General features: G+C 46.7%; 1 protein-coding gene across 2 annotated transcripts; it reads left to right on the forward strand.

The window, feature by feature from the left end:
* Positions 1-1,408: 1,408 nt before the first annotated feature.
* On the forward strand, positions 1,409-24,214 carry si:dkey-199f5.8 (beta-1,4-galactosyltransferase 3). 2 transcript variants are annotated; one of them, XM_061241446.1, is made up of 7 exons: positions 1,409-1,628; positions 12,140-13,508; positions 16,786-17,021; positions 19,762-19,949; positions 20,298-20,420; positions 20,734-20,838; positions 22,372-24,214. In XM_061241446.1, the coding sequence occupies exons 2-7, from the start codon at positions 13,229-13,231 to the stop codon at positions 22,559-22,561; spliced, it is 1,122 nt and encodes a 373-aa protein (XP_061097430.1). In that variant the 5' UTR covers positions 1,409-1,628; positions 12,140-13,228; the 3' UTR covers positions 22,562-24,214. The 2 variants fall into 2 exon arrangements, with proteins under 2 accessions (XP_061097430.1, XP_061097436.1); XM_061241452.1 differs by having other exon boundaries at positions 22,399-24,214.
* Positions 24,215-24,371: the final 157 nt, after the last annotated feature.

Raw genomic sequence — 24,371 nt, forward strand, 5'->3', positions numbered from 1 at the left:
TCACAAGATGCTTGATGTTGTTTCGGTGTTTGAAACTTGTGACTGCATCAGCTCTTTTAAATGCTAAATAAGCTGACTGAATTTTTGTGGAATTACTCTGACCTCTCTCTCTTTGAGGGTGTTAGACTTCTTCCCTGATGGATCAATAAAAAAACTAAATAAGTTACAGTTTCTCTTCCTGTATAGATTCAGTGCATGACTTCCACAGGAACCCTGTACTCTTGGCTAAGAGTGTCATGGGATCTTTAATGGCCACAGTGAGTAATGAGACAGATAAAACATTTAAAATGTCAATCAAGGCATGCAATGACTAATATTTGGTATTGCTATAGTGAGGACAACATTTATTAATGCAGGGGATTTCCTGATGCAGTATGCCAATTTGGCAAGATGCAAATCCTTCAGCTTGTGAATCGTAAGGTGATCTAGTGTCTGGTGCTGTGCTAGAGGTAGCTGTTCAAGTTAACTGGATGGTGCTTTCACTGCAATTATTCAATAATTATTACAAAGTTATTAAATAAAGACTTGTGAAAGTGTATCAGCAGGTCTCCAAATAACAGTTAGTTGCACTCACAAGTGTGGAGTTAGTGTAAATTATTATGAATTAGTGAAATTCTTGTTTTGGTGTATGCTGTTGGTGAGAGCAAAGACTTTGTCATCCCTAATGGAATTTCCTTCCCCCTCCCAATTTTAGTTTATTTTGTAGTTTATTTTGTACACACTCCATACCCACTGGCCTTGTGTGACCCTGTTGTTCTTACCTGTTAGCATACACCTTGGGTCTAAAGGGCAGACATTACACCATATCACAGGTATAATTTACTCTGTGTTTAATCAGTGTTCATTTCTCATAAAACTTTCCAAACTCTGTGCCCAAAACTCTTTCTCCAATGAAAAGATGTAAAATGATAGGAATTGTAATCAAAATGTCATGCATATGGTGCAGAAGTGCATATTGTGTTATAAAAAAACAACAATAAACAGTAAACAACTACAGCTGTTTAAAAGCCAAGGGTACACGTAAATGTTATGCGTGGAACATTTAGCCAATAATATTTTACCCACACACGTTTCCCCTTACAGAGTAGCTACAGATTCCTTTCGTAAATTCAAGGGGGGAAATGTGTGAATCTGGATAGATTAAAAATAGGCTATAAAAGGTCATTAGTTTCGTCCCTTCATCGTGGGAATAGACAACAGTTTAAAAGACATCGTTTAAAGAGTTTTTATTTGCGTGAGTTTAGCTAAAGTTCACAAGGGCATCCTACGTGCCTCTGTAGGAACAGCTAGGTTATGAGATGCTAGTGGAAATTTCGACAAACGGAGGGAGGGGGCGAATGAAGTTGGCTACAGAGGATATGGGAGGGATGTACATTACAGAACCCTTTGAAAAAACATTGCGCGTCCACCGTAGCCAGTCAGTCAGTCACCACCCTAGCTGCGGTACATCACTTCCTGCCGTGCTTCTGAAGTGAAGCTTCATTTTTTAACTTCGTCGGTTTTTATCAACACAAGTCGGGTGTGTGAGAAAATAATATAGAATTCAAGGTGTTAAAGGACGGCGAGACGAAAGGGAAATCCGTTCCTTGATCCGGCTGGGAGAAAAGCGATACAAAAAAACAAAGCACGTAAGCCAAACATTACTAAAGCATATTCCCATATGTTGCTACCAGGCTAACAACTTCGTTAGCCAGTTTACTTGCTGTGGTGTGCTTTAGTCAGATATATAAGTAAAATTGAAGTCTGAACCTGGATTGTAGGTTTGTGGCTGACTCGATTGATCCTTTATTAGTCTGTTTAGCTAACAAACCGCTGCTAGCTAGTTATAGTAGTGCTGTTAACTTAGTATGCGATTGTATGTTTTCTTTAGCGACTTTTGTATTTACTAAATTTATTTGTATTTTAGTATCTAGCTAACCAGTCACTTAGTAAAAGTCGCTACAAAGTAGCCTAGTAAATGCTACACATAGTTAGAATCCAGTCGAATGTATAGTGATATCGTAGCCTATAGATATGCACTATGACAAAAATGTTAATATTCAAAGAAGGCTATTCAGCTTGCTAACGTTATTGCTGGAAAAACCGTTTAACGGTCGGGTGTTGTATTAGATCAACACTAAGTGTTTATTCAAGCATGCCGTTTTACAGAGGATGTGCTCGGTTCCTAAACGAACAATAACTCTGAGCTAGTTTTTTAAGGCGTATAGACGTAGGTTGTATTCACATTGGGCATCTAGTTGTAGTCCCCAATTTGGTCGATTGTGTATTACGCATGATCATTAAGTTATTAGATGTAGCTATAATATTAGATGCGCAACGATGGTTAATATTAGTACTGGGTCCTGAGAAATGTTCTTCGTGAGATATCGCTGGCAGGCATCTGCAGTATGACAAGTTATTGTTTTTTTCTCTCGGCCTGAAAAAAGCAGTTCCTTGTTATCTTTTGTGGATTTTATGGCGTTTTGTACAAATTTAGAGAATTGCGTAGCCTGTAATTCTCAAACGAAAGTAGCCCATGTGTATAGTCCTGGCTTTAGCATTACTTTTAAGGTTGCTGAACACTGTTGTTGTACACACTAACGTTACGCTTGTAGCCTATGTAGCCCCAAGTAGCTGCGCCTGCTATCCCCTTTCCTGTCCTACAGAGTACAACTACCAGGGGTGTTGTCAATCCAGGGAAAATGTATAACCCCCCCCCCCCCTCCCAAAAAAAAGGGAGGAGATTGAGGGGATCCAGTTCCCCAGAAACATACATTTGTTTAGTCAGCCGATATTCTAGTATTTAAAGTATGATTTTATTTGTTTTTACATCCAAATTTTCCTTCCTCTGGTCTTATGTGGCCCACAATTCGCCAACAAATATTGCTTGGTCATGTGCTTCCTCCTGGGTCGCGGTTCCTCTCCTATGCAATAAGATAAGGTGTAGGTTTAGGCCTACTAGTGAACAGCAAAAACAAAATTATTTTTTATATAATGAGCTTTATGAACAGTATTAATTGGATCTCGGGCTGCGGTGTTGATCTTGTAGCCCATCAGTCCTTCGGAAACGCATTCTGTCTTGCAAGTCCAGACCTGGGAAACAATCAGGTTTGCAGTTATCTTACGTCCTGCGTGAAATTCAATCTCTTTTCTGGGGTCTGTTAGCAGTGGTAATGCTTGTGATTATTAAGTCTTGACATTTCTGAGCAACTAGTCACAGATGGTGGCTATACGCGCAATGTGAACATGGAGTGATATAATATGGAAGATAGCATGATACTGGCTTGGCTCGTTCTTCCAGAGGCTTACGGAGAACCTTGAACTGACAGGACAAGTTAGTCCACTCCTTCCGTGTTTGATTAGTTTCGGAGTACCTGTAATCTGCAGTCACGCGGCAATTGAAAAGGCTAAAGGCAGGAGGTCAGGTGACGCGCAGACGATTTTAGAATGTTTTCGGGCAGAGAAAGATTCCCGAACGGCCGCTGCTGTCTCGGATTCAATATAGAAAAATCTGGCGCCCAGGTTTGGAAATAAGAGAGACATGCTCAAGCGACTCGTTGGGTTATTGTCCACTGTTACACCTGCACACGTAGTGACGGTCATGTCCTCGTGTCAGAGAGCACATACTCTGTTTTGCTAAAGCTTTTGTACATTATCTCTAGTGCTTGCTTTTGTATTGCAGCATTGCATTTTCGGGGAAACGGGCCATTTTCCACCTTCCACCACTCAGTTTATTTTTCTCTTGCTTGTAGACTGTAAATAATTAGCTAACATGGATGGGGGGGAGGGGTTGCTGAGGAGTGTTTCAAGCTGTTTGCGGTAACAGTTTTAGTGACCATTCTGGTCTGGTTTGTCAACCGGTTTTTCTTTGTTCCCCATTCCTTTTGAAATTCCAAGGACACGTTCACTTCGGGAACGTTTAAGAGTGTGTACTTTTTGTAGTTTTAATTATTATCCTTTACAAAAGAAAATTGCCCATTAGCAGACCCATTCTTTCTAAAGTTAATTCAGTTTCAGTTTTAATACATCACCAAAACTGAAAGAATGGAATGGCAAGGTTTTGGATGGATGTGTGTAATGGAACTCTTGGGCTGAAATCATTACATGGCCGTGCTGGCACTTGCAGTATAGCAGGAATTGAGACTGCAGCCAAGCCTCCCTAGGCATGGTGGTGTATCAGCAGACATTGCACTATGAAGGAAAAATGGAACAAATTACTATTTTTTGGACAAAATATTTATTTTTGCTTTGTCTGTTATTAAGCAGCATGAACTCTATACGTATAGCTTTGCTTGTCAGCTTGGCTTGCATAAATGTGAAATGAGAAATGGACGGTACAGGGGTTCAGGGGACTATGATTAAGCTACGTTATGAGCAGGATGGTTTAATTTACAGCTTCAGTGGCTCCACGAAGGCATCAGTACTCTCGCGCAACTGTGTGTGTCATCATATCGACCGCAAGTTCAGCATCGGACCGAGACCAGTAAGTATGTCTGAGGCTGTTATTGCCCAATGTTCGTGCAGCCCCAATATTATTATGCCTCGTACTTCGTCACATATTCTTGGCGCTCTCGATTGCCTTCGTCGTGTTCATAATCACAGGAACAACACGCGGTGTCAGCGCTACAACCGGACGTATGGTGCGTGTAATGTAATTTGTGACCTTCACTAGCTTGTCCATTTGCAGTTTAAAAACCCGATTGTTTCTAAACCTCTAATAAATGTATTCATGAATGCCCGAAAACTCAAATGCCTAATTGCTGGAAACGAGGCAGGCTAATGGTACTAAGTGACACTACGGAGTGCTGGGTGGTCTCCGGAGAGAGGAGGCAAAATGGCGGCTGGAGATGGGTGGAATCGTTCTTGTAATCAGACACTCCTGGGGGTCTCCGAGTCAGAAAATTGCAGGGATTGGCACAATCTTCAATCCATCAACTGGAAATGTAAGAGCTGGGGGTGTGGGGGCAACTGTCATCCTAGGCACGGAAAGCCCCTCGTGTGGCAGGTCGCCCTGGTAACCAGCGTCCCCGCAGGGCTCTGTGTTAAAGTTAGGCCCCTGTCGGAGGGCACGCCCTGTGCCTCTGTTTGTTGGGCTTGTTATGAGTGGATGCGCTTCCGTCCCCATGGTACCCGTCACCTGGATACAGCGTTAGATTATGATCGCGGCAACACTAATGCCCGTCTCCCTTGTGATTGGGGGGGGAGGGGGTGGAAATGCGTATGCTGCACGATGATGATGAGGCCAATCAGCCAATCACATGAGGGGACACAGCGGTCTCTCCCACGCACTGATGCCCTCCGAGAGATCCGGGAGGCTTGCTGTGTGAGGAGCATTTTTGAGGACGCGCGGATCCCAGGACAACGTTGAAATGTAAGGTCTCCAGCCTTCTGCGTGCAGTGTCAGCTGGTCTCCTCGCCATTCTGTGCTAACATCCTTGTCTTGCTAACTTATTAAACCAGCCCATTTTGCAACAGATAGCAAATCTTTTTTTTTTTTGGGAGAATGGCTGGAGTTGATTGGAAACACGATTGAGGAACTTGGTCTTCTTTGTAAGTGGTTGCTGCCATGGTTCCCCTGAAATGAGTCAGCCTTTATTTGAAGGTTGTAATTAATTTGCAGTAGATCAGGAAGTGGAGATCAGGAGTAATCTGATCTCATAGTAGTGTGGTACAATGGATGAGGAAATTAAGTCCAGTTCACTCTCAGTACCAAAAATATATATTTTTATGTATATATACATACATACACAGTACTGTGCAGAAGTCTTAGGCACCCTAGACTTTATTATATGTTTATTTTTTTGAGTGTGTTCCAAATATTCATTTTCCGAAGGATTACATTTTACAGAGACATTTTTGTATTTAATTTAAAAAAGTAACATATTACTGTCAGCAATTGGCTACTTTTTACATGAAAACTTGATTAAGGCTGTCTGAGATCATAAGCAAGGAGCCAAATGAAGTCTCCAGAAGAACTGTGGCAAGTTCTCCAACATGCTTGGAACAACCTCCCTGCTGATTGTCTTAGCCAACGCTGTCCTGCAGTTCTATATCTCAGAGAAGTGATGCAGGTTTAACGCCGAAGGGTGGTCACAAAAAATATTGATTTGATTCAGTTTTTAACTATTCTGCCAAATTACTAAAATGTAATGTAAAATATATAGTACGTTTATTTAGGACCTTTCATTTAATTATTTTTGAAAGAATCTTATCTGTATAGAATGTTGTGCAGGTGCCAGACTTTTGCACAGTACTCCATAAATATATATTTTAAGGTAGAAAGGCTTGTCACTGGTGTGGTACCCATAAAATATTAATCCTAGCCACCAATCCATAATTCATTTGCACCTTTTTTTGCTTTCCAAATAGCTTTATTGTACTTTCAGGGTATTTTGGAGAAATTAGTTCCTGAAAGAGGAAATTTAACTCCATATAACTGCCATGACAGAATGACTGTTCCCCAAGTACTTGCGTGTAGCTGGCCGGCTACTCTGTGAAACATAATTATAGTGGTGGTTTTGTTGTATTTTCTGTAGGCTATTTCACATATTAACTAGCTAGTTAACACAATACATTCTCTCAGCGTTTTCCCGGTCAGCAAACTACCCTCAACAGACACACAGACACGGGTGTAGCACATTAATTAATCCTTTACTCAAATGAATGCTGAATGGGACTTTGAAGAGCACATTTTTGTTTGAAGGCAGGTACTGTTGCCTATTCCAACCAATGATCTGAATGTATTTACATTAAAAATAATAATAATTATTTTTGTAAGACTAATAAGATGTTGAACATTGGGTGGGATTAATTATTGTGTCTAATACAAAATTGAATAGACTCATTTTTATTAAAATACAGTGGTGTCATGTTCCAGTTTATTCTCCTTCGCTTGTCACTGGCATCTGCACACACACCTTTGCCGGTCTCTCTGAAAGATGCTGCAAATAAAACAATTTGCTACTCATCAGTATACCAAAAATAATAGTTTAATTCAACAAACATAGTTTGTACCTGTTACCCATACCATTAAGCCAGTTCTCACAAGAAATAATAGTTTGTTGCTGGAGATCAGATACCATTTCAAAAGGTTATTTTCCAACTTTTGGAATTCTTTGGTCGGATGTGAAATGGGTCAAATGTCGCCATGCTAGCGGCAGCACAGGGGACATGTATCGACCACCAGTTGTGGCCTTTCCAAAGGTGGAGCCACTCTCAGCCATAAAAGGTGGCGTGCATGAAAGTCTATGATATTTTAGCTCTCAAAAAAATAAGTAGGCCTAAATGATGCCGTCTATTCGCCAGTTTATTTTGTGCATTCACTGCAATGGCCCGAGTGACAATTGTGATGAATACAAAAGCCAACCACTCATTTTTATTCCCAAATACAGTGGTGTCTTTTTCCAGTTTATTCTCCTCCGCTTTGTTGCTGGCATCTATACATACATCTTTGCCGGTCTCTCAATGCTTAAGAGTAACGCCATTTAACATTCATTTCACATATTAAAATGGACTGAAAATAAGATTTTTCGTCAGTGGAAGAGAAACTTAAGCTGATTGGTTCAGTAAATATCCAGCTGTATTAATGGATTTTAAGTCGTGTAAGGTCTGGATAAAAGCTTCTGCTAAACCCTTAAAATGTGGGCGCCTCCCCATGGCCACACACATTCCTCCTGTGCTTTGCGCATTGCTGTTTGTTTGTGTTTGTCCCCAATCTCCGCCTCAGTTGGGAATGTTGCTGTTTGTGAACGCCATTAACCTGAACATGTCCCCCCGTCTCCGCCTCGGTTGGGAATGTTGCTGTTTGGCTTGCTGAGCTGCTTCCTGGTAAAACAGGACTGGTTGGATTGCGTCCTGCTGCTGTGGCCCTGGAAGCCAGGAAAACTGGCTTCCAGGAAGGGAAGGCTCTGCTGCCCCAGGCCCTGGGCCCCGAGTGGGATTATTGGTGTGAGAAAAGCTATTAGATTCACCTGATTAGCTTGTCTGTATCTCCATTCACTATGCCATTCAGTGGTTGTCCTTGGACAGGACTGTAACAGCATTTTTACTGTGATCTAACGGCTGTTATTTAGGTCTGTTCGGGAGGTGATGTGCGCGTGTGCGTGCGCGTGTGTGGGTTAACATCAGTTTGTTTTCTATTATTAATGGAATCCCCTGTCGCCGTCTGTCTTTGTGCGAGTCTGACTTGTTTCTCTCGTCTGGCTCTGCATATCGTCTCTCGGTCCTCCTCCGTTGTGCGCGGCGCTCCTCCCGTTTGCTGCCCCCTGCAGGCCAGCTTTGGCTACATCAGCGGGTCTCTCTGTTAGCGTAGCCTGGCTCTCTCTGACAGTCTGACCTCCTCCACCAGGCTCGCATTCAGCCCGGTGCACCCACAGGGTCCCTTCAAACCCTCCCCATGTTTTAGGGTCTCCCAGAATATAAACGAGGGCAGCAGACGGTCCTAATGTTTACCAGGATGATTCAGAGAGGGGGTGGTAAGAGAAGGCACTGCGGCACACAAAATGGCCCCCGCCCCCTAGCCACAAGGTATATTTTGCCTCAGTCGGCCGTCCTGTAGTCTGTGTCAGAGACTGTCGCCTCCCTAAATATAATATTTAATGGCACGATTTCTGGATCGTTGATTATAACTGTTCTCCCTAATGTACCCCTGAGTTACCCTGCCTAACTTAATGCTGTGATGTGGCACTCCAGACTGATATTTAGCTGAACTGAGACGGTGAAGTCTCGAAGCAGACGTGTCTGACTCGCGCAGTGAAATGCTCAGACAGAGATGAGCTGTCCAGGGCATTCGCAGTGGCAGTCTAAGCATTCCTGACCATATGCTGCCTCTCTCCTGCTAGCAAGGGTGTCGGTTGTTATGGAAACATTTTTGAACGTAGCTTCAGCCTGAATTGCTGAGTCTCAGACTTTCTGAAGATTTGTTTTCTGAAACACGGCCTTCTTCTTATCTGTGTCTCGTCTGGTCAAAACTGGGTCTCGGGTCATTTTTTATAAAAACATGTATTTATATATACATTGTTTCAATTAAATAACATTTCCTAAAATGATCATAACTGTTCCTCCTCTCTGATACTATTTACATCTGTATTTCTTTGGAAAATCGTTTAGGCTAGATCTGTAGGACAATTGGCCTGCCTATGACTCATACTTTTTTCGGAAAAGCTTCGTTAAGCCCAGGATCGTTCCAGCATCAACACAGCAGAGCCTCCCCCAGCCAGTTTTACATGCGCCTGATTGGACGCTGGACTGAGAACTGAACATTAATTTGAAAATATGAAGTCTTACGTGAGTTAGCGTGCTAGTTTGATACGAGTCAGCAAGCTTGTAGTGTTGGAAAAGTTAAAAGCTTCCAACTGAGACGTGCCTGGCAGTGCTCTCCAATTGGGACACCCAGTATCGCCCAGTGTCACAGTGTGCCACGTCTCGTTAAGAACGCCCTACTGTCCCGTATTTCAGGTTCTCCGTATTTTGTAGTCTGCCAGTTTTCCCTTTGCTGTATTGTTAGCAAGCTGCACAAATGTAATTAAGGAACAAAATAACCTGCAGGGCTGGATACCTCCCCCTCGCCCCTGTTTCGCATCTGATGACTGTGTGTGTGTCACTGGGTTGAATTTCAAGGCGGCCCTCGTGTCCTCTAGCGCCATATTTATCCAACATGGCCGCCATGTAGCACTGAAAACAGCTTCATCTCATGTGTCATGTGTCTATGGGAATCCTGTACACATAAAGATCGAATGTAGGTCTCATTTTCCATGGGAGTTCAGACAAAACTTCTGGACCACATTGAGTAATATCTCTAAATGTTTTGCGCGCGCGCGTGCATGTAAAACTCCACGCGTGTAACTGAGGAATGAAAGGTTTGTCTTTGCATTAATGTCCTAGAATATTGCGGTTAGTTTTTCGTATTTGTTTGCCAGTCGTGTGTTTGGTGTGCCGCGCGTGCGAACGTCTCAGGGTTATTTTGGGCTGTTGCTGAGAGCGCAGGAGGAGGCGTGGGGCTGAGGAGGAGGGAGGAGGAGGAGGAGGCGGCTCCAGATGATAACCCGGCGACCTGCAGTTTAAGCACACAGCGGCTGGAGTGAAGGGCTGTTTGCCCAGCGCTGCGTATCCGTGGCGACCGGCCCGGTGTTCCGCCCCGCACACGCGAGCGTGCGGAAGCCGCTGACGGTTCTCTGGCCTGCCGCACTGACGGACACAAAGGGAACGTTGCGTACTTTTCCGCGTTTTCCTTTCTCCCCCTTTCCCTCTCTTGACTTCTGCCCCAGTTCAGATGTAGACCAGATGTTATAGTGTGCATCCCCCACTCTCTCTCTCTCTCTCTCTGTCTCTTTCTCTCTCTGTCTCTCCCTCTTGGCATCCCCCTCTCTCTATCCTTCAATGCAATGTGTTTCATTGGCATGAAATGCAGTAAATATAAAAACACACACAATCGCACAAAAATTGCAAGTAGAGAGGGAAAAGCATTTGGTGTGTGTGTGCACATTTCTGTGTGTGTGTGTGTGTGTGTGTGCGCTTCCATGTGTGCACATGCTTTTGTTTGTGTGTGTGTGTATATGCTTTGGTTTGTGTGTGTGTGTGTGTGTGCGCGCATGCTTTGGTTTGTTTGTGTGTGTGTGTGTGTGTGTGTGTGTGTGTGTGTGTGTGTGTGTGTGTGTGTGTGCGCGCGCGCCTCAGTGCCTGAGGCAGAAGAGTCTGTTGTCCTGTTTCAGAAGCTGCTCCTGACAGCGCTGAGCTCCTCACAGCTGGGAAGGAGGAGACACGGTATGGGCGAGAGAGGGAGAGGGAGAGGGAGAGGGAGAGGGAGAGGGAGAGGGAGAGGGAGAGAATGTTGGATTTATTTGCATTGGCAGTCCTGCCAGCATTGGCCAGGCCAATATTACCTGAATGTTGAGCACTAGATGAGGTCCACGAGGCCACAAGGGGGAGGGGGGTAAAACGAAAGAGAGCTTTGATCCATCTACTGGAGATTTCTCCTCTGTGTCTCTCTGTCTTTCTCCTCCCTCCCCCATTTGTCTCTCTCTCTCTTTCTCCCCCACTCCCTCCATTCTCCCCCTCTACCCCTGTCTTTCTCTCCCGCTCTCTTTCTCTCCCCTTCTCTCCCTCTTTCTCTCTTTCAACCCTCTCCCTCTCTTTCTCTCTCCCCCTCCCACTCCCTTTCTCCCCCCTCTCTTTCTCTCTCTCTATACCTCTCTCCCCCTCTCTTTCTCTCTCTCTCTACCCCTCTCTCCCCCCCTCTCTTTCTCTCTCTCTACCCCTCTCTCCCGTTCTCTTTCTCTCTCTCTCTCTCTCCCTCCCTCCCCCTCTCCCTCTCCCTCTCCCTCTCCCTCTCCCTCTCCCTCTCTCTCTCTCTCTCTCTCTCTCTCTCTCTCGGTGCTGACTCTGTCCCAGCTCTGTCTCGAGTCTCAGGCCCACAATTCTCTGGCACGCCGTCCATCCACGTTGCACATGAGTGTGTGTGAGTGCGAGCGTGTGTGAGAGCGTGCATGTGAGCGTTGGTGTGTGTGTGTGTGTGTGTGTGTGTGTGTGAGGTTTCTCACCATCATTGTGGCCAGCCCCTGGCGAGTCGCAGCGTGAAGCAGGAAAAACCAAATGTTTGAAAAAGAGAAGAATTTCTAAACTAAAAGAAACTGTTATAACAACAAAAAGGCAAAGGGAGAAGCACAGACACACACTGATCTAAAGTCACTCTCCTACACAGATGCTCTCACACACCCTCTGTCTTGTCTCGCGGTCTGTAAAACTGGGTGTGTGTATCCAAAAGTGCCCCTCCCGGCCTGTAGCTTCCTGGATTAGGATTAGCCGCCTCAGCACGGCCGTTTTAATGAAGAGTAATTGATTCGAGAGTGCGGCTGTACTGATACCCCCGTTCCGAGCGCTGGATTAGACCCCCTCGCCAAATCCCCTGCGGGATTTTCGGGCCGCTCGTCTCGCCGGTTCCGCCAGGGCGTAGGTCAAAGGTCGCGGCCAGCGATTTGCAGACGGATTTGCTGCAAGCTCCCGCTGCTGTAAAGCGGGTTCTCCTGGTTTCCCCAGTAACGGATTTGGATGTGCCTGTGTGTGTGACGCTACCAGCGCTTACTCTGACTGCTGGCTGGATTCTCTTATTTGGAGAACTAGCGGGCAAAACCCCCAAGGATGACTCCCTCCTCTTGTCTTTCAGGAGCTGACTCCCTGGCGCACTGCCTGGGCCCTCCTCTCCTCCTCCCTTTGGATGGCCGTCTCCCTGGCGGTGAAGCTAAAATGAGACAATAGCCGGGCACCCCCCCCCTCCCCCCCTCTCTGCCCCTCCTCCACCCCAAACACACACATACCCTTCGGCCCAGCACACAACACACACACACACACACATACACATACACACACACACACACACACACACAGGCATACCCCCTCGGCTTGGCTCAGCACACACACACACACACACACACACACACACAGGCATACCCTCTCGGCCCAGCACACTCCCACAATCTCTTGGGGCCAATCAAAAGTCAGCCTGTGCCGTTTCGCCAGCCAGACACCCACAATCCATTGCACCTTTCTGTGATTTGTCTTGTGCTTTTTATGTTCTTTTTGGCCCTGTCCAGCTGGCCCGTATTTTAGAAAGCTGTATTTTATTACGCTGCTGCCTCGCAGTCTAGAGGAGGAGGAGAACTGGCAGGAGCCCAGCGGACGCACACGTGTGAGTGGAGGAGACGCGCGGGACATGGGTGGGCCTGAGGAGGACCGGAGCTGAGAGGAGGCGTGGGTTCAGTGGGACTGAGGATGAGGCGTAAAGAGGACGCTGTCCCACACCGCAGGAGCCATAAAACCTGGGACAGGCTAACAGGAATGTGACTCCTCACTTCCTGCTCCACATCTGAAAACCACTTGTTTTTTTTTTTATTTGTTGTTTTTTTTTTTTTTTTTTTTTTTAGCCTAAAAAAACTCTTGATTTGATCCAGTGCCTTATCGTGTATGGATGAGACAGACCTCGATTACGCACCATTCATTTTCTGTGACTTCTTCAAACTTGTTCTGGAGGACACACCCGGCCACACAACTACCCAACTACCAACTACCAACTAAACCAAAGGGCGAAATTACAAACGTACACCGAGAACAAAAACACTGGAATGTGACTTGGGTCGCATGGTATTGCAACCCGCGCAAATTCGGAAACGGGAGCCAGGCAGGCCGTAACCATAGCGACGTCCTTTAGGGAGGTGCGTCTGTCTGTGTGCGCTACGCCAACCGCTTGGGCCCTGCCATGGTCAAACTACAGTCCAAATGGCGCTACCTGGTGATGCTGTTGGGAGTGCAGCTGGTGGTCATGGCCCTGCTGTCGCGGGAAGGATACCAGAAGAGGGTGACGTATTTCTTCCGGATTTTCCGGAGGCCGGAGTCCCCCGTGGCTCCCGCGGGGCTTTCGGGGCCCTCCCTCCATAACCACACCGGCCGGGACGTCTACGCCAACCTGTCCGTCCTCGGCAAGGCTCAGGTGCCTGAGGACAGCCTGACCTACTGCCCTAAGAAGTCCCCCCTGGTCGGTGAGTCCCCTTTGTACATGTATGTTAATGTCTTTGTGTGTGTGTGTGTGTGTGTGTGTGCGTGCGTGCGTGCGTGTGTGTGTGTCACATTTCCGTACCATCAGTTTGAGTGAACGTTTACATGGACGTTTCGTCCTCGAAAGCGATAAACGTCGAGGTTGTTTCGGGGAAAATTGGCCGGTTAAAGATTGCTGTCCAGGACTGGCTGTGGTGGGTGTAGACGCTCGGCGGTACGGATGAGTGGTAACCGCGCAGTGTTGCCCTGTCTCCAGGGAGACCGTGACCTCACTCAGTGTGCGCATTAAGGCCATGTCATCGTCGCCAAAATAAGCATGCGGACGTATGTCCTTGAGGTCTGTGTGCATTTGTAATTTTGCCAACAAGCGAACAAATGAGGAGAAATCTTCCGCGAATAACTATATTGACGTTTGCGTTTGGCATTAAAAGATTATGGGAGATGTTGTTGATAAAGGGCGGGAGGTCTGCTTTTGAGCGCTTTGGGTATGGCTCACGATGAAAGTCCTGGACTATTTGTACATGTGTGTTCCTATTTTAAGCTCTCTCTAAGCACCCTTACAGTCACAGGACTGGTGGGGCAGCCTGTAGCCGAGTGGCTAAGGAACATGACTGAGACCCGGTGGTTCAAGCTCCGGTGTAGCCGCGATAACATCCGCACAGCAGTTGGTGTCGTCAACTGTAAGTCGCTTTGTATAAAAGCGTCGGCTGAATAACTGCAATGTGTTGATGGAAGTCAAACCGTTCTGCAGTCATGGCAGGCCTCCCGGAAGCCTGCCTCTGACAGCCGTACTGCGGTGCCGTCCGTTAGGTAACAGCTGGGGTAAAATTGCGTCAGGCTGACGGACCAGCAGCTTCATGGCCAGCTGTTGCAGCTACACCCACGGGCGCTGTGTCTGTGGCCCTCTGAAGCTGGGGGGACTGAGGGGGACACATTTACTGGGGGCCACATCGGCTCAGGTGGTAAGAGCAGTCGTCTGGCGGTCGGAGGGTTGCCGGTTCGATCGGCTCAGGCGGTAAGAGCAGTCGTCTGGCAGTCGGAGGGTTGCCGGTTCGATCGGCTCAGGTGGTAAGAGTAGTCGTCTGGCAGTCGGAGGGTTGCCGGTTCGATCGGCTCAGGTGGTAAGAGCAGTCGTCTGGCAGTCGGAGGGTTGCCGGTTCGATCCCTCTCTGGGTGTGTCGGAAGTATCCCTGAGAAAGACACCTAACCCCTAAATGCTCCTGATAAGTTGGTTGGTGCCTTGCATGTCACCCAATCGCCATTGCTGTGCGTGTGTGTGTTTATGAATGGGTGAATGAGAAACATAAATTGTACAGCACTTTGGATAGAGGTGCTATATAAATGCCAACAATTTACCATTTACCATTTTACTGTACATCAGTTAGAGATGAGGGATTGAGGAGATTCCTGTTGGACTCAGGAATGGAGCCACCAGGACTTCAGGGGTAATGACTCCAATGCCAGTGACACGTTTGATGCATACAGCCTTGAGCCAGCCCAGTTTTGGTGGATGTAACGGAATATTCAAATGTACTGGATATAGTGTACTAATGCAGGGTCCTACTTGTCATGTCTAACGCTACTGAGGCATGGCCGCTGTTGAACTAATGCAATGGCTGCCTGGTTATTTTTTCTTCTCACCATTGCCTATGAATGCACTTAATGGGAACAGAATTCAATTAGAATTTCAATTAGCAACAGAAGATTCTGTGTTTTGCTCTTAATGTGCTTCTAATAAGCACTACCCTGACCTCTCTGTCCCTCTGCTCTGTCATCATGGTGGCGTTTAGCCATTCGGTCCCCAAAAACATTCTTTACAAAGCTGTTTTTCAGGTTTGGCCCCCCCCCCCCGGCCTGAAATCAATACCCTTCGTTGCTAGCGAACGAGCTGCTTCTGTAATATAATCTCTAGCAATGTTAATGCTGGTAGGGAGCTGCACTTCCTGACCGCAAACGGCGGCTAATGCGTATTAGCATACGGCGCTAACCACCGTTTGTGCTTCCCGCTTCTCGTGGGGCCGAGGGCTGTGACTGGGGCCCTTGTTTGTGGACATGGCGCGTTTGGACGTGCAGAAAGTGGCGAGGAGGGCCGGTGCGCAGTGCGAGCGACCTCGCTGTCGGCTGTGCGCGTTCCCCCGTGGTCCCGGGAGTGCCAGACTGTGCTCTGCTGGTGTACGCACCGCTTAATTGGAAGCTGATGTCGCTTTGTCCTCCCGAGGTTTCACGTTTCTGACCCTGAGCCAGCCAGAACTGGGAGAGAGAGAGAGCCGTGTCGCACAGAAAGTGACTGCGTAAACTACACTATTATACGATTCACTGCACTATGTTACACTACACTGTATTACATTACGATTCACTACACTATATTACACTACACTGTATTACATTACGATATACTGCACTATGTTACACTACGCTGTATTACATTACGATTCACTGCACTATGTTACACTACACTGTATTACATTACAATTCACTGCACTATATTACACTACACTGTATTACATTACAATTCACTGCACTATATTACACTACACTGTATTACATTACGATTCACTGCACTATGTTACACTACGCTGTATTACATTACGATTCACTGCACTATATTACACTACACTGTATTACATTACAATTCACTGCACTATGTTACACTGCACTGTATTACATTACAATTCACTGCACTATGTTACACTACGCTGTATTACATTACGATTCACTGCACTATGTTACACTACGCTGTATTACATTACAATTCACTGCACTATGTTACACTACACTGTATTACATTACAATTCACTGCACTATATTACACTACACTGTATTACATTACAATTCACTGCACTATGTTACACTGCACTGTATTACATTACAATTCACTGCACTATGTTACACTGCACTGTATTACATTACACTACATTACACGGCACTGCACTGTACTGTGAGCTGGCGGGAGAGGGAGGGTTTTAGAGCAGCTGTGCTGCCAGGGGTACCCCCCCCCCCCCCCCCTCCCCAACCCCAACACAGGAATTGAGAGCCGTATCTTTGCCCAAATTAACCGTCAGGAATCTGGAACCGGGCACATTGTGTAAAGATGGCAGATGTTCCTTCCCCACCACTCCCTGGCCCTTGCTCTGTTTTAAACTTGTCGGACTCGAACAGGCACTGCTGGAATTTCAGCTATCTGAGCTCATAGAGTGAACGAGGTACTGATATTTCCTGCCTGTCTGTCCCCCCCCCCCCCCCCCCCCCCCCAATCTCCAGGTGGTCCCATCCACGTCACCTTCCCCTCTGGCCTGACCCTGGCGGAGGTGGAGCGGAAGAACCCGCTGGTCGTCAGGGGAGGGCGCTACCGGCCGCCGAACTGCGAGGCCCGCCACCGCACCGCCATCATCATTCCCCACAGAAACAGGGAGCATCACCTCAAGTTCCTTCTGTATTACCTGCACCCCTTCCTCCAGAGACAACAGCTCAACTACGCCATCTACATCATCCATCAGGTGCGTCTGCTCCCCTCAGACGCTCCCTGCTTTTCAACTCCCCTCAGACACTCCCTGCTTTTCAACGTCCCCTCAGACACTCCCTGCTTTTCAGCGTCCCTCAGACACTCCCTGCTTTTCTGCTCTCCTCAGACACTCCCTGCTTTTCTGCTCCCCTCAGACACTCGCTGCGTTTCTGCTCTCCTCAGACGCTCCCTGCTTTTCAACTCCCCTCAGACACTCCCTGCTTTTCTGCTCTCCTCAGACACTCCCTGCTTTTCTGCTCTCCTCAGACACTCCCTGCTTTTCTGCTCTCCTCAGACACTCCCTGCTTTTCTGCTCTCCTCAGATGCTCGTTGAGTCTGGCCCTGCAATTCTTTTCTCCCGGGTAATTAACTCAACAAGTAGTGTTACTGATTGGGCAGACTGTCTTCACACCTGACTCCCAGGTACAGCTAGGGTGGAAAACCAGCAGTTCTCAGCCCTCGAGGACCGTGATTTGAGGCACTTGGCTTCAGGGCTTTTATCCTTATCATTCGCAAAAACATCATTCAGCAATTCTTCAGTTTTGTTGGGAAGGGGGCCAGGAAAACCAAAACATTTTTGTTTGTTTGTCATAGTAATTCATTATGAGGCTGTAAGCTATGAATTCTGAGATGAAGTTAGAGCGTCACCCGGACCTTGTAGGAACCACGGTCTGCCTGCAGTTGTCCAGAATCCCAAACATCAAAGAAATAATACAGCCAATTAGAAAGCAGATTAATCCTGGGCCCAGACCTAGCCTAACTAAAGGGTGTCTCCCCCTCTGTTATGAATAAGTGTAATTTAATAAAATGTTTTTATATATATTTAAGGGAAGTATCACTTTCGACTGATGATTTCTATATTTGTATGCGTTAAAGTAATATGCATCAGATATTCTCTTATTTTAAACAGTAGCATTGTTGTTAACCAAATTATCATCCTGGTGTTATTATTATTGGGAATTTCAAAATAGATATAGACCCATCATTATTTTCATTTGAATATTTTGTTCATGAAACTAGGGTAGATCTGAGGTAGTCAAACCACACCGATTAACAGTTCAGTCAAACATAACGGGAATTTACATGATCATGTTTACATCACTAGCTCCAACATTACATAGGCCTCTAAATGTGGGGGGCATTGTTGGTGTTTAATTATATAGATATAACATTATTTTGTATGGGTCTAGCTATTTTTTAAATACGCTGGGTGATGTTTTTTGAATAATGCCCCAAAGAGGATCGAATCTTACCCGCTAAAAGGAACTAGACTGCTTTGACCGTAAACATCTGTTTTTCTTTCGACGGGGCCTTTAAACCGTGCCTTATCACATGACGCACAAATGTAGGCCGACCTGTTCTTTCACTTACTGGAATTTCTAAAGTCGGAAGTTTGCCAGCTATAGGAAGAGGTTGGATCAATACTGCCCTCTGCTGGTACAAGCAGATTGCTACTCTCTCGACTGCTCCTGTTCGAAGCTGCCGAGTGTTGGCGTTTGTCTTAATCCGTTTATTAATTTAAAGCCACAAGCTGGCGAGCCTTTTGCCTTTTGTGTTGCGGTGTGGTTTTAATAATACGGGGTCAGTGTATCATTAAATGGACGTAGTTTTATAAAAACAATTTCTTGTAGTCATCATGGTATGATTGTCTCGCTTTAGTGTGTTGTTTTTTCCACAAGCAACTTTATGTTTTCATGTGAAGCAATTTAAACATGTAGGCCTATGCAAATTCATATTGGGTAAAACTGAGAGTAGAGGGGTTGTAACAAGGCCATGTCCATAGAGTTCGAATCACATCAGCGGTTAAACTGGACTCATTTTAATTGAACCATCATCCGTTTGTTGCTGGACGCCTGTCACGGCTAGGCTTTGTAGACCTATAACGTTAATGGGTGGATGGATAGCTACGAGTAATCTCGTTTTAAGAGGACGTTCACAGTTGGTACAGATTACTTGAGCGAAATTCACACTCAGTCATCAAATGTAGGCGACACTGATGCAAATAATTAGTAGTCAAAGTGGCATATGTGGAACGTTGTTGCATTAGGCGGCTATGGCCTGCCTGTTTAAATTGCGCAAAATGTGTTGGCAAACGGTTAAACCTGCGGGTAGACTGTTACTAGCAGTTGAACTGGTTTCAGGATGCAGGTTAGTCTTCAAACGGACTAAGGCGTTTGAAGTTTCCTTTTGTTTCCGGAGATTTCTTTCTTGTTTTTATACTATTTAAATCCGCCTTACAGCAGATAGACCTACTTCTCTGGCTATATCGACGGAGCCGTTAAACGCGGGTTTATGGTCTATCGGATGATATATCGCGACTGCATGAAATTGTCACTTCGCATTGTATACGGCTTCCACCTTTAAACAAATATCTGCAACTGAATTATGCAGACGCCGAAAATGAAAGCCGAAAGTAATAGTTTAATGTATATTTTCTTCTGTTCCCTGCAGAGGCTAGGACACCGCTCCCCTACTCTTTTGCTTAGAAATGAAACCGCTGATCGATGTGTACGTTTTGCCACAGCACTGTGTGACATTGCGAGTGAGATATTGCAATACCTGTGCTTGGGTGAGATATCGCAATACGCCTTCTGTAGGCAAAGTCAGAATACTAAAAACATACAGAACTTGCAGCAGTGATTTTGACGTTATTTACCAGGAGTGTTTTTATTCAGAAACGGTGTGTGATCACCATGACGATAACCCCCCCCCGTTGTGTCCGGTTGCGTCTGAAGGCGGGGAACTACACCTTTAACCGGGCCAAGCTGATGAACGTGGGCTTCCGGGAGGCCATGCGGGAGGAGGAGTGGGACTGCCTGTTCTTCCACGACGTGGATCTCATCCCCGAGGATGACCGTAACACCTACACCTGCGACGCACACCCCAAACACGCCGCCATCGCCATGGACAAGTTCGGCTACAAGTCAGTCTCACCCGCGTCTCCTCGCATGTCTGTCCGTCGGTCTGTGTCCGTCTGTCTGATGAGTTTTCCCAAAGCTGTTCTTGCAGCAGTAAGTCTGCTGGCTGTGTCACCCCTGGGCTACCTGGGTAAAATGACTTTTTAGACACATTTAGCCTCAGAATGCCTATGGCTGGCAAGACCAATGGCTATAATGTTTATAGGTTTTGCCTGGGCTGCTTCTCTGCTGGTGTGTATAAGAGGTCTCTGGCTCTCCTTGCTTCATTATTTAAGTACTCCATAATTCTTCAGCACAGAACTAGCACTGTGTGTAATTCTCCTCTCCCTCTCTCCCTCTCTTGCTCTCTCTAGACTGCCCTATAAGAGTTATTTTGGGGGGGTATCGGCCCTTACCCCCACACATTACCTGAAGATGAACGGATTCCCCAACAACTACTGGGGCTGGGGGGGCGAGGACGATGACATCGGAATCCGGTAAGGGCCAATCAGGCTTGCACATGAGCGAGCTCCGCCCGCTGGAACTCAAGCTGATAGAATGCTGTTTGAAGTGCAGTCTTCTGCAGCACTCTGAGGGAAAGGTGACGTGTTTTTTGTGTTTTATCTCCCCCTTTCTCTCCCTAATTCTCTCTTATCCTTTCTCTCTTTCTCCTCTCTTTTCCCCCCTCTCTCCCCCTTTTCTCTCTCTTTCTCCTCTCTCTCTCCCCTTCTCTCTCATTCTTTCTCCTCTCTCTCTTTTTCTCTCCCCCTCTCTCTCTTCCCCCTCTATATCTCTCTCTCTCTCTCTCAGGGTGAGTCTTGGCGGGATGCTGATCGCTCGCCCTGCGTCGAACGTGGGGCGCTATAAGATGATCAAACACAAGCTCGACCGAGGCAATGAAATTAACCCCCGCAGGTACAGCTCCTTCTGCACACGCACACTGATGCTATAATGCGTTTTCACGTTTCCATCGGTTGAAACAGGACCTCACTTTACAGGAACATATCTCTCAGATCAGAAATCCATTAAAATGCATGTTTTAAATTATTTCATATCAATGTTGAAAAGCTAAAAACTAAATACACAAATGCAGAAGATGTTTTGGTCATTGTTTTACGCATTTTCGATGTTACTTGTATGTAAATGTTCCTGTAAATGGAGGTATTTGAACTGATCAAAGCATGCTAAGGCATTGCAGTATCTGCTCAGTTATTGGTCCATAATTAGGCCTATTGTACCTTTTGACAAACAAAAACTTTAAGATTGATTGGAAACTTTCTACCTTACCATCTACTTGGTTTAATATCTAATACACTTTGATCATTTTCTGCCAAGGCCCAACTTTGGCATTCTATGTATTTTCAATACATTATCTATTTGACTTCTTCTTGCTTGTGGTTGTCCTTAACCAAGATATTTACTGGTATTTCAAGTTTGGATATCATGCACCTAGTGACGCTGATGTAGGAAGCCATCAAAGTATGTTTTATTGTGAATTCAATTTATCTTTGAAATTTTCAAAACATGCCAAGACGGCAGTAGCAACTCCATTTTGTTGTACGTAAGTGAGCCTATTATACCCTTTGAACCACATAGTTTCATTTTTACAGGAAACTTTCTACCATACCAACTACTTGGTTGAATATGCAACACTTTTTGGTACATTTTCTGGCCGGACTCCACTTCGGAAGTTTGCCCGGCTGGTTTCTCTGAGCGCTGACGGCTGGTTTCTCTCTCAGCGCTGACGGCTGGTTTCTCTCTCAGGGCTGACGGCTGGTTTCTCTCTCAGGGCTGACGGCTGGTTTCTCTCTCAGGGCTGACGGCTGGTTTCTCTCAGGGCTGACGGCTGGTTTCTCTGAGCGCTGACGGCTGGTTTCTCTAAGCGCTGACGGCTGGTTTCTCTGATCGCTGACTGTTGGTTTCTCTCTCAGCGCTGACGACTGGTTTCTCTCAGCGCTGACGGCTGGTTTCTCTCTCAGCGCTGAAGGCTGGTTTCTCTCTCAGCGCTGACGGCTGGTTTCTCTCTGAGCGCTGACGGCTGGTTTCTCTCTCAGCGCTGACGGCTGGTTTCTCTCTCAGCGCTGACGGCTGGTTTCTCTCTCAGCGCTGACGGCTGGTTTCTCTCTGAGCGCTGACGGCTGGTTTCTCTCTGAGCGCTGACGGCTGGTTTCTCTCAGCGCTGACGGCTGGTTTCTCTCTCAGGGCTGACGGCTGGTTTCTCTCTCAGCGCTGACGGCTGGTTTCTCTCTCAGCGCTGACGGCTGGTTTCTCTCTGAGCGCTGACGGCTGGTTTCTCTCTGAGCGCTGACGGCTGGTTTCTCTCAGCGCTGACGGCTGGTTTCTCTCTCAGCGCTGACGGCTGGTTTCTCTCTCAGCGCCGACGGCTGGTTTCTCTGAGCGCTGACGGCTGGTTTCTCTCTCAGGGCTGACGGCTGGTTTCTCTCTCAGCGCTGACGGCTGGTTTCTCTCCCGCAGGTTCAACATGCTGGCGAAGACGCGGCAGACGTGGAAGCAGGACGGGATGAACACGGCGCAGTACGAGGTCGTGAGCCGCCAACACCGGCCGCTCTACACCAACATCACCGTGCACATCGGCACCGAGGCAGGGCTCCACCCCCCCGCGCTGAAGGGACACTGAGCCCCAAAGCCCACGCGCTGAACGCGGGGCGGGACAGTCTGGACCCGTGTGCCTCTCTCTCTCTGTCTCTGTCTCTCTCCCTCCGTCTTCCACCCCAGATCACGCCATCCCCTAGCGCATCAGCTGGGGGGGCATTAGCCAGGATGGGGCGTAGTGACTGCACCCCAGGAGGGTATCCCTGCGTCCCGTCTCCCTGCTCTGCTTTAGAGCCCGAAGGGGGCGCTATGTCCCAGCGGAACTGGATTTCCTTTGGCTGTTCCTCTTACAAAACTCTGTCTCGAGCCTCACGGTGTTTTAATGGAGGATTCTCATACACAGACTCTGGAGGGACTAAGACCGACTCGCCATATCCACAGCTTGAGGTTTTAGCTGTTTCGCCTCTGTTGCCTTAACTCTTCTTCCTTTGTGTGTTCTTTCTGTCTCTGGGTCCATGTTACGAGTGCTTGCAGCATACTGACCTGCCTGGGCTGGTAAGATTATTTTTTTTAAATCACTGTAACAGATAAAATCCTGGTCTTTTAGACTGTACTTACTCCATACGGTGGGCTGGCTGCTTTCTGACAGGCTGGGCTGGGTACAAGACATTGAGGTTTTAGATAATTTAGATTATTGTATGGCCCAAGTCACAGTCTATCTCCTCAACTAAGAAAAAGGGGGAGAATGATTTTAACGTGCAGACGACTGCCAGCCCGGGACAGAGCGATGCTCGAAAGGCTCAAACAGGCTTTCTCAATGGCTGCCCATGTCACACAACTGTAAAGGAAAAGCCGATTTTTCAGGGCGATATCTGTCGCATCCAGCATGACGTCATGGTTATGGTCTCAATCGGATCTCTGCTTTCTTCTGCACTAATCACTACACCCGTCCTCTGATTGTACACGTTAATTGCCTTTGTTGAATGAAAGCAGCAAGATGAGAAATCCAAATTCGCCCTTCAAACTGGCTATTCGCATCAGTGTTGGCGTTGTCATCTCCTGCTTGAATGCAGTCGGGGCTCCCGTGCCAATGACGGGTCAAAGGTCATATGTGGGACGGCGATGGGGTGGGGTCTCTCGGGATTGGACGTGGACAGCCAGGCAAGCAGGCAGTCTGGTGATTTTACTGCTGCTATGGACTGAGCGAGCTCGGGACTGGAGTGAGGAAGCTGGCGTGTGACCTAGCTATGGAGGTGTGTGTGTGTTGTGTGCGTGCGTGCGTGCGTGCGTGCACACGCGCATGGTAGTGCACAGAAAGCAGTCATCAGTACGAGAGGAAAATAAACCAGCCATCGTCGCCAAACATGGAGAAATCAACCATCACTGATGTAACATATGTTTAAAAATATTGGAAAACATGACTTCATTATATGAAGGAAATGACTCCAACTCCCCAGTTTCAGAGCCGGTAGTGCAGTTACAGTTAAGAGTACGTATATGAAAGAGACCGGTTATCCGCACTACCTGGGGGGAGCGGGGGGGTCTGATGTGAATAGTCATGTTCAATAGCTGTTTGAAGCCTTATCTTATAAATCATATCTTATTGCTTCCAAAATTTCTTGTCGAAGAGCGGTTTTTAAAAAAAGGTTTAGTAGGACAATGATTGGAAATTTTTTTTTTTTCAAGTTCTGAGTGGCCTTAAAATAATGATTAATAAATAAATACATACCTGGACATACCTGTGTGGTGACAGTGCTTTGTGTGTGTGTGTGTGTGTGTGTGTGTGTGTGTGTGTGTGTGTGTGTGTGTGTGTGTGTGTGTGTGTGTGTGTGTGTGTGTGTGTGTGTGTGTGTGTGTGTGTGTGTGTGTGTGTGTGTGTGTGTGTGTGGTCGGTC

The sequence above is a fragment of the Conger conger genome, chromosome 1 (assembly GCF_963514075.1).
Source record: "Conger conger chromosome 1, fConCon1.1, whole genome shotgun sequence".
In the NCBI taxonomy this organism is placed as follows: domain Eukaryota; kingdom Metazoa; phylum Chordata; class Actinopteri; order Anguilliformes; family Congridae; genus Conger; species Conger conger.